Genomic DNA, 10,831 nt, shown 5'->3' on the forward strand with positions numbered 1-10,831 from the left:
GCACCTTAGCATATAATGAACAAGATCCTCCGGCTCGTTGAGTCCACAAATACAGTAATGATCCTCTTTTGGGATTCTCTTATATCTGCCCTCCAGAAAAGCTGTGGGCATCCTCTGCAATCTAATTTCAGTAAAAGCTCTGCGTAAAGGAGCACTAGATAAAATAGTAAAATATGGAGAAGTAACATGATTTACTTTAAAAAAGGGGAACCACACTGTTATATAATATTGATATGGTCATATAAGTCTAGACATCCTGTAAATCTGGAAAAGAATAAATATTCCTCACCTACTAAGATCCAAGGCAAAGCAAGCCTTGTACTTTCCATGCAGCAATTGAAAGGTAAGGGACCGGGTCAAAGAGACTGATAAGTTAGAGGTCTTAACACACACCTTTTATAGGATAAATAAAGAACAAATGACAGAGTCAAAGAGACTGATAAGTTAGAGGTCTTAACACACACCTTTTATAGGATAAATAAAGAACAAATGACAGAGTACATGACATGTTACCCTGGGAATTTCTTGCACGGTACCCTGGGAATTTCTGGCCATCTCTTAATTCACACACCGATACGTACATCTTAGTATCTTGGGCATAAGTCTGCCATTGGGAGCAGGAAGCAGACATAAAAGGACTGGCAGCCTTATCTCTGTTGATCTTACATGTCTGGGAGCTTGGGCAACTTCCCAGAATTAAATTAAAACCCTCTACAGTCAAACTGAAGAGAGAAAAAAAATAGAAAAAGAGGTCTCTTTAAACCTGAAGCCTCTTCTTAAGACACATGGGGAAACTCTGATGGAAAAATCTATCTCTGATCAATATTCTATATGGACAGCTAGCCCGCAACAATGGGATGTGCATGTATGTGAGAAAGGTAATGTATGGACAATGAATGGGGTGTGTGATTTTTTGTGTGTGGATGAATGGGGGTGGTTGGAGATGAAGTGGGTGTAGATGGATGAGATGCTGGGCTTGCTCACTTAGACTCTTGCAAACACTTTGTGTACTGCCTTCAAGTTGATCCCGACTTATGGTGACCCTATGAATGGGGTTTTCATGAGGCTGAGAGGCAGTGACTGGCCCAAGGTCACACAGTGAGCTTCATGGCTATGTGGGGGTTCGAACCCTGGTCGTGACCCTCGTGGGAAGGGGGAGGTTCCCCACCCCAGCACTGTTCCTGTGATTGAAAATATGTGGCAATCCCTGGTTGTAAGAAACAGCAACCACAGAAGCCAAACGGGCCAGAGCAACTTTTCTGAAGGGCCAGGTAGCATTTCTTTGGTGCCCTGCCTAGTCCCCTTCCCCATGTCAGCAGAAACGAAACATTATCAACCCACAGAAGCCGCTTTGCTTTTTTAAATAAGCAGGTTGCTAGGTTCACCTCCTCTTGACACAGACCTGACCTTGAGGAGTCTGTGGCTAAAGCAGCCTTGTACTGATGGGAGTTATAGTCCAAAACATCTCAAGGACCACAGGCTGGGGAAAGCTGTGCCAGAGGTTTGGGCATAGATCAGGGAGATCCAGGTGCAAATCCCCACTCAACAACAAAGTTTACTGGGTGACTGTTAGCCAGTCACCCTCTCTCACCCTAACCTACCTTACAGGATTGCTGAGAGAATGCAAGGAGGGAGGGATGGAGCTCCGAGCCCCTTGGAGGAAGGGTAGGATCATAATAATTGGAGCAGAATTTATTATAGTTATAAGCAATCTGCTTTTAAGCCCCTTTGGATGCTGTAACCCTTCTCAGTAGAGTTCAGGGGCTATGAGTGAAAAGGAGAGCCACTTCCCCATGTCAGCTTCTCCCTACTTGGCAAGTCAGACCCATGTTGGAGAGGAAAAGAGAGGACGCTGAATGATTGGGTGTCTTTTTCAATTCTGACTTGCAGATGACTTCTGGAGATTTTGGTTAGGTGCCAGACCTACATTTCAGTAGTAAAAAAATCTACCTGGACCTCAGTGGAGTATTTTTCTCACTGCTTTTCCTAGCATCACTCTGGTTTCCAGTTCCTAGAAGCTTAAAGACAAGTTCAAAAGAGGTTGTATTTGAGAATAAAATGGGCTTGATTGTGGTTCATTTGGATCCAAGCTCCAGTGGAGACTGGTGGCTCTAGTGTCAGTGAGGCAGTGAATCTGCTCTGAGTTGAATCCAGACTTTCAAGGAGCTGTTGCTGTTGCACCTTGGACAGCGCCTTAAAAGTTCAGACTAAAACCCGGAGCGGATTCACTGCCCCACTGACATTGGAGCCACCAGTGTCCACTGCCAAGCTCATAATCCCCCCCCAAATGCTCAATAGAAGCAGGACTCCTCTGTGTGGAAAGCACCATCTGTCATGTTGCTCTGTCTTGCTCTAGAAACCAACCACGGGATTAGTGGCCATCACCTTAGCATTGCACTTCTGTGACATGGTCCACATTGCGGGCTTTGGATACCCTGACTCTGCCAACAAGAAGCAGTCCATCCACTACTATGAGCAAGTCACAATGAAGTCAATGGCTGTGAGTAACCACTTCCTCTCTTGTCAGATGAACATGTGAATCTGTTCGTATAGGGAGAGTTCAGACAATCATATCTCAACTTAACAACCGGGATATCAACAAATCTTATGATCACACACTTAGCCTCTTTACACGAGCTGATGTACAAATCAGAAAGTCTACACAATTACAGTTTTGCTTTTCATCTGAACCAGGAAACTATGGTTAAGAGCTTCAGAACAAAGCAGGATATCAAACGAGCTTCAAAACTAGTTAAATATCCTGGTTGTTTATGTTATGTTTATTTCCTGGTTGTTTATGTTATGTTTATAAAGCTGTTAACCATACACAGATGAAACAAGAAACATTCATTAATTGAAAAACATCAAATGGGGCACTTCAAAGGCTGAGTAGTTTTATTATGGCGTAACCTTTCATGGACTAGCTTTCATCAGGTGCATGGGGAGAAATGTGAATGATTAAGCAGTATATAACTGTCTTAAAAATAAAATACATATGAGTGTAAAGCAGGGCAGGGGATCTGTGTGCCTCCAGATGTTGTTGGACTCCAACTCCCATCAGCCCCAGCAAGTATGGCCAATAGACAATAATGATGAGAGTTGTAGTTCAACAACATCTGGATGGCCACAGGTTCCCCCATACCTGGTGTAAAAGGGGTGGGATGTAAAGATTGCAATTAAATTGCAATGGAATGCAAAAAAGTAGACTCTGGCAATTTAATTGAAATTTAAAAGTATGCAGAATCACTCTTCACAGCTGGGAGTGGCTAACCCTTTGCAGCCCGAGAGAAGCACTGATGACCTCCCACTCCTCTGAGGGCCACATGCCAGCATTGGGCATGGCCATTGAATACTTGCACGTGAGTGCGTACATGCAAGCACACTCACCACACAGACAGACAATGCACAAACACAGTCATCACGCCTACAGAAAAGGCATACACACCCACCACTCATTCAATACAAACAGACCCACGCATACAGGCTTAAAGCGCTGAAGTGTTGTGTGTGAAATGCTGCCTTTTATTCTTCACAGACAGATTTTATATCCCCAACTGTGCTGAGATTAGGAGATAAAGAGCCTTTTCTGCTCTTTACAGATTGCTGTCTGAGGAGCCAGCCAAGTGCTTTATTTCTTGATATCGGCACTAAGCACTCGTGCACAAAGTTCAGGAGATAACTTCAGGGGCTTGCAGTTTCCTTCCTGAGGCTTTGGGGGCTGGATTCCTGCTTCACAGTGTACACTTGAGCTCTAATTTTTGAGTTGCCAGAGATTGTACTTTTTGCATTTCATAGCTATTTAACTCCAACCTTTATGTCCTCCCCTCCTTACACCAATGTTTGGGGTCCCTTACTGAGTGACCTGCTTTTCACAACATGGTAAGCCGCCGCTTTGCTCCTCCCTGGCCCTTTTTCCTGCCGTGCTGCACTGAGCTGAGCCAAGGCATGGCTTCACGTCATCTGAACTGGGGCTTGTGGTAAAGCTCTCTCCTAGCTAATTATGAGCTACAGCCAAGGAGCAATGTCAGTGTGATGTAGTGGTTAGAGTAGAAATGGGGAGCCCCAGGTTCAAATTCCCTCTCAGCTGTGAAGTCACTGGGTGAGGTACAGTCTCTCTTTCAGCCCAGCCCACCTCACAAAGTGGTTGTGAGTGGGAAATGTGAAGGAAGAAAGACATGTACACTGCCTTGAACTCCTCGGGGGGAAAAGGCAGGATATAAATTAATAAATACAATGCCGAGAACAGTCACTCATGCAGAGACACAGCAAGTTAGCTCCTGTGAGGGCAGGTCATTCTTATTCTTCTGTACCCTCCACAAGCAAACCCTTTTGGCAGGAAGGGTATAGGAAGGAAGACTACATCAACGTGGGAAGCATTTCCATACCAAAATAAGCTGCTTCTCCTTTGTCTTAACAAAACTTTGCACCAGTTTGCTTGTTATGGACATGTGCTTCCCAGTTTGAGGTCCCATGGGCAGTATCTGGCTCTGTGCCTTATGTCCACTCCCAGGACCTCTCTCCTGCCCAAGGTCAGATCCCCCCACTGGTGAAGAATTGGTCCCAAGTGTTTTGGACAGCAGATCCTCATTGACCTCCAAATAATTGCAAAGGTGTCCTCGCTGTTGCCTAACAATTGGATTTGGCAATTGGACAGCTTGAAAAGTGGAGGGGGGCAGACAAATTTATGGAAGATAAGGCTGTTAGTGGTTACTAGCTGTGATGACTGTGTACTGCGAGCAGGGGAAGTGTAATTGCGCTCACGTCCTGCTTGTTAGGCATTTGGTAGATCCCTGTGAGAGCAGCATGCTGGGCTAGATGGGCCTGAGTCAGCAAAGGAGCCAAAGCCAGGGGCAAGGGAGGTTGAGAGCTGGCTAATGGCGGAGACAGGCCCCTGTTGCACAGGTTTGTGGCAGTGTTTGCCCCGCCTCCTGAGGACATAAGAAGAGCCCCTCTGGATCAGACCAAAATTCCACACTGATTGAGCCACTTTATTTCCCACCATGGTTAACCATTTATTTCTGGGAAAACCACAGGCAAATCATTGGCAGAAATCTTCTGAGGTTGCTCTTATGCTGATCTGAGTAGGTATTCACTGATAGGCAAAAAAACTTTGCGGTTTAAGAATGTAACTATAGCTAACAAATATTTCTATCAAACTTTAAAAAGCAGGGAAATTGGGCAGCTATAGTGAATGCACCAGGGGAGCAGGAGACCTGTCCTCCTCTCTGAGATATAGCACTGCCCTACAAATTTGTCAAAATGCAAGCACCATTTGGGTTGGTCTTTCACAGACCAATCCGCTTCCTGTGTAGTTTGGAAGAATTTAGTAACATGTGCCTCTGAGCATATGGTGAGTGGTGGCAACACCTGCCATCTCCAAAGATAGAGAATTACATTTTTGTGTGTTTGGTGGTGTTCTTCTTACTTTGCTTCTTTTCTGTGTTACTACTGTTTCTGCAGAGAATCTAACCTAGAAAATTATATTTCTCTCATTATTCATCCTAGAAATCTATGTCAAATTTATTTTTATTAATTTCAAAGCCCTTTTATTGGTCAATGCCATATGATGGTGAAGACAGCCTTTTGTGTTTCAAACTGGAGGTTATGCTCTGTTTCTCTTTTGGGCACATTAACAGTTGAATCTGAAACTGCAGTTTGATGTAAAATCAGACGGATTACAATATGTTGCTACTTAAGCAATGACTCTATCTGCTGGAAAAAACAAACTTGGCCTGCCCAAGATGCATGTTTTCAGCCTCCTATGTTTAAACTACTCAATTGGGCATGGGCATTAAAAACATAGAGCACACCTAGAATTTTGCTATAATATATTTCACCGCCAACTATTTTATCTTGTGCAAACTGAGATGCTTCTCATGTCCATTGGAAACTATTCTGCAGAACAGTCAGTGCCATTATTCCACAATTGTTTTTGGAGCTCTTTTTTTTTTTTAGTGTTGCAAAGTGTTGCTGTACTTCACATATTCACAGTAACAGAAGCAAAAGAAAATGATTTACTATAGGAAACTTTACTAAATTTGCAAAGTAAATCAAACATATTTAAAGTGACTGTCTGAACAATATTGTTGCTTCCTCCCTGCTAAAACAAGACCAGCACAGCACATGTCTTGTGTCTCTTACTTGGGCTGATTGCAAGTGTTGCCACCACTCCCCATATGCTCAGAGGCACATGTTACCATATTTTTCCATGGGGGGGAGAGTAGAGGGAAGGGGGGAGAGGGGAGCTGAAGAAGGGAGAGGGGAAGGAGGGGATTGGAAGGGGAGGAGGAAGAGGGAGGGAAGGGGCAAAAGGGAGGTGATGGGAGGGAGGAGGGAGGGAGGGCAGGTTTGAACATTTGCATGCTTATTGAGTTCAATGGGATTTACTCCCTTGCAATCACGTTTAGGATAGATAAAACTGACCTGGGAGAGTGGTGGGGGGGAGGAGGAGGGAGGGGAGGGGGAGGGGAGGGGAGGAGATTGGGTGGGTGGGCACTGGACAGAAGGGAAGCCCCTTTCCTTGCCAAAAGGAAAACATTGTGATCAGTATCATTCTTTTTCAGGGTTCCCCGCCACCTTTTTATTCTACAGCAGGCACATGTAGCCTCCCACCTAAATTTAAACCAAAGCTGTCCCTGACTACATCCACACCAGATCTTTATTTCACTTTACACAGTCATGGCTTCTCTGAAAGAATCCTGGGAACTGTAGTTAGTGAAGGGTGCTGAGAGTTGCTAGGAGATGCCCTGTTCCCCTCACAGACCTTCAGTCAGAGCTTCTGACTGTTGAACCACTCTGGCCACTGGAGCTCTGTCAGGGGAATAAGAGTTTCCTCTCAGCACCCTTCACAAACTACACTTTCCAGGATTTTTTGAGGGAAGCCATAACTGTGTAAAGTGAAATAAAAGTCTGGTGTGGTTGTGGCCCCCTGATTAGGCAAGCCAAGCAGCTGTGAGTCTGGCTTTGAGAACACTGACAGTTGGTTCTTACTGAGCATGCCCGGCGTTATCATTGAATTCAATGCTAAATTTCTTAAATTAATTAAAAATCAGCCAGGCATTTTTTTAACTTTTAAACTGAAGAAGATAAAGGTCAGAGTATGCGGCAAGGTCAGTAATAGGATGACAGGTACTCTGTGAACATGGCTGATTTTTAATTAATTTTAACAGATTATGAGAACTCTGACAGAAAAAAGTTCAAAAGGGCTCAGGTTTCTCTCTCTCTTTTTACACTTTGAACTCTCGATTCTCTCTTACTGTTTTATCGCCATGGAAATTTAGAGGGTTGTTAAGCAAGCGTTTCTGAGTTCAGGACTATAAGTTTTGTAAGATTTTGTTTTGAAATGAACTTATGGGAAGCATCAGAATGGCATGGGGGTATTTTCAATTTAACATTGCAGAATGTGAAAAATCCATGCTGACTATAGTATACAGCCACTCTCGTGGCTGTATAATAACGGCAAATTCCACCGTCCTGGTTCTTCCTCCAAACTCCCAAGGGGCTGAACGTTATTTGTGTTTTATGCAAGCATAGTTGCATCCTGCATTGTAGATCCTGCCTTAAGCAAAGGGTTGGACTAGATGACCTCCAGGTTCATCCTCAATTGTATAATTCTACCACCTGTTAGTCTCGGCAATACTTCATTCTATTTCAGAGTCTCTCGGATGTTTTAAAGCCAAAACCCAGCATGCTATACAGTCTAATAGGTTTCCCATTGTCTTGTCTTACAGGCTTCAGAACACAATATCTCACACGAGGCATTGGCAATAAAAAAGATGCTTGAACTGGGACTTGTCAGAAACCTCACTTACTTCTGATGGAATATTGACTGCAGTTTTGGGGGTTTTTTTCCCGACCTGGCTGCTGGGCCGGTGCAGCCTCCCATTCCTAGCTGTTCCTTCCCCCCAACATTGACTGGTGTGGAGATGCTGCAACTTCACTCGAGGCGCTGGGGTGGAAGTGTGTGGCTCTTAGACGTATTGACAGCTAGGGATGGAGATGGTCTTGAGAAGTGGTTGGTAGCCAGTAGCAGTTGGAAGCAGGAGGGCCTGGGTGGATGCTGCCGTGGACAGAATCTTCTTTGCTTGGACCGTTGCAGGAGTCGAGACTTTTAGAAATGGACGTCCTGAAATCGTCACTCATGGCAGAGATGCACCCTTTTGAGGGCCAAAGCCAGAGCTGTCTGTGGGCTTCAGAGGCAACACAACAGACATTCCCGTGGTGGTCATACAGTTGCCCCTGTGGCATCCTGCTACCTTAATCACTTTTGCCTTCCGACTCCGAGAAGTGCAGTGGCGGCTGTTTACTCTGCTGCTTCAAGTTATGACCCGACAGAGTAGGAGGCAATTGAATGAAGGATTATTAGCTGCCTGGCATTTTTATTGTTTCTGTTCAAATGAGACAAAGTGTACTGGTTCAAGTCCTGCGTGCAGTAAAAGTGTTTGGGATACCCAGGAGAAAGCGGTTAGGGATGGTGAGAGCTTATGATCTCTCTCTCTCTCTCTCTCTCTCTCTCTCTCTCTCTCTCTCTCTCTCTCTCTCTCTCTCTCTCTCTCTCTCTCTCTCTTCCTCCCCCTCCCCCTCTCCCCCCCCTCTCTCAGAGCCTGTGGCATAAGGGGAGGATACCTTACAGTATTTGATAGTGGTTTTTATACTAAAAACAGGTGCTGAACTGAATATTTGAGGTTTCTGGGCACTTGGTTGAAAGTAAATCCTTCTGTGAAGGGTGTGTGTTTGCGTGTGAGCGAATGTGTGTGTGAGTGTGTCAATCCGTCCAGTATCCCAAGTCTGTAAGCTGTAGGCTTTTTCTCCCTCTATTTAGGAGTTACTTCTCAGCATCAATAAGACCAGTACGAGAGAACTGGCCTAGCCAAAGCTGAACTTTCAAGGAAGGAGGGAAGAATAGAGTTGGGGAAGGAGATTGGGAATTGTGTGTCTGTTTTGTAGAGGGCAGGAACAAACTGTATATCATTCCTTGCTAACAAAACCCAAATTCTGCATCGCACCTTGCACTGTTTTTTTCCTGTATTAGGATGAGGAGTGTTTTTTGTCATTCAGGGCCTGAAAGTGGGGCAAATTTTGAAGTAAGCTGCCTGTTGGGGAATTGGAGAGGGAGCAGAATAGTCCAGACATTTCAGAAATGGCCCCAAGGCCAGATGTGGTATGGTGTGAGGCAAAAGATCAGTGCTGGGAAGAAACTCTCTTCCAAATACTGTTTGGGGGTAGTTGTGCAGGAATGAGTACTTTCCCACCCCAAGCCCCACTTCTTTTCCCCCTCTATTTTGAGATCAAAGTGCATCCCTTAAGTTATGTTTGTTTGTTGCTGGTTAAAGGCTCCGAAGTGACTGCTGCTTGGTCTAGAACTTTGTGTTTCATCCACAAGGCGGAAAAAGCGAACTGAAGAAGGTGTCAGTCTAATTTCCCCATCTGCCGCCGCCACGCCCCATGTGCACAGCCAGTGTGCCTTAGCTGTGATTGCAAGTGCCCAACTTTCAAGGGCCTGCTAAGAATGTAACCTTCTTATGCTTAGGTCAGCGTTTCCCAACTAGTGGGCCACCAGATGTTGTTGGACCACAATTCCCATCTTTCCTGACCATTGGCAATGCTGGCTGAGGTTGATGAGAGTTGTGGTCCAACAACATCTGGAGGCACACTGGTTGGGAAAGGCTGGCTTAGGTCATCACATCCCTAGCCAAGATCAAGTTGCACATGTTATGTCCCTTTGAGAATGCACAGGGAGCTTCAACTTGGGAACTGGTTTGTTGCAGAAATCCAGGCTGCTCCTAAGAAGTCAGTGGAGGGGGTGGGGAAGAGAGAGTTCTTAAATGTTGTGATTCCAATGAGGTTTGAATCCCGCAGAGAATGTTGGAAGTATCTTTCCTGGTTAAGTGATTACTGCAGTTCAGTGTTAAGTAATTTAATAAATTTAATTTAAAACTATCCTCAGTGTATCTTTTGCAGAATAAGGTCAATGTTTATTACTGACGAAGTTTGCCTTTTGGCTTAGGTCAGTTGGGGTAATTTTGTTCAGTGTGGCGGTGATTTGGGACCATCTCTTGGAAAGGGGAGAGGATATTTCATCTACAGCCGGTTCCTAGCCCTATAAAGGGACTCAGCCATGTTGTATTGTTCCATGTCAGATCCATGGAGAAGCAAAAAGAAAATAGTGGAAGAAGGCACGAGTCATTGCAAAGCTGCAACAATCAATGCTGTTAAAAAATTTTAAATTGTAAGTCACCTTGAGGACCCTTTTGAGACCGAAAGACAACTCATAAATAATTTTGTAAATAAATGCTGATGAGATTGGTAGGGAATGAGTCTTCTTTGCTGGAGAGAAAAGTAGGGACAGACTTCAGCCCGTGGCAAGAGCACCACCAGATGGGAACCCAAAGATCAGCTGAAAGAATGATTTCTCTGTTGCTCAAACAGGACACAGCTTCATAGGCTTCAGGATATATAATGTGGGTTCATCTTATAGAGGACTGATTGGAATAGTCTGCACTGCAGCCTCCGCTTACCATTGCATCTTGAAAGAGAATTCGAAGTGCTTTGCTGCTTGGACCATTTCACACTTCACCGCAACCATGATGTACAGATTGGCTGTCAGCACAAAAAGTCATAAATTGTGAAAGAGACATGTGTCTCCATATGCTGATGGGAGTTGTAGTCCAACAACATTTGGAGACCCAAAGGTTGGGAAAGGTTGCATAAACTCCCTGGAAAGAGGAGCATGTTTACTTCCTAGTTTTTGCTGCAAATGCAACTTGGCCTTGGCTTTGATGGCACCCAAGGGCCATTTTTTGAACCAGATCTGATGTTAATCAGTTTTGAG

General features: G+C 44.6%; 1 protein-coding gene across 21 annotated transcripts in view; it reads left to right on the top strand.

Moving 5' to 3' along the window:
* ST3GAL4 (ST3 beta-galactoside alpha-2,3-sialyltransferase 4) overlaps positions 1–10,278 on the top strand; it is a 215,895-nt gene extending 205,617 nt beyond the window's left edge. For 20 of the 21 annotated variants that reach the window (XM_061592946.1, XM_061592934.1, XM_061592932.1 and 17 more), the window contains 2 exons: positions 2,357–2,500; positions 7,731–10,278. In XM_061592946.1, the coding sequence (XP_061448930.1) occupies positions 2,357–2,500; positions 7,731–7,817 (231 nt within the window). In that variant the 3' untranslated portion in view covers positions 7,818–10,278. The remainder of the gene's footprint in view (positions 1–2,356; positions 2,501–7,730) is intronic. The other variant, XM_061592930.1, reaches the window with a different exon arrangement.
* The last annotated feature ends 553 nt before the right edge of the window (positions 10,279–10,831 follow it).

The sequence above is a fragment of the Rhineura floridana genome, chromosome 12 (genome assembly GCF_030035675.1).
Source record: "Rhineura floridana isolate rRhiFlo1 chromosome 12, rRhiFlo1.hap2, whole genome shotgun sequence".
NCBI classification, from domain to species: domain Eukaryota; kingdom Metazoa; phylum Chordata; class Lepidosauria; order Squamata; family Rhineuridae; genus Rhineura; species Rhineura floridana.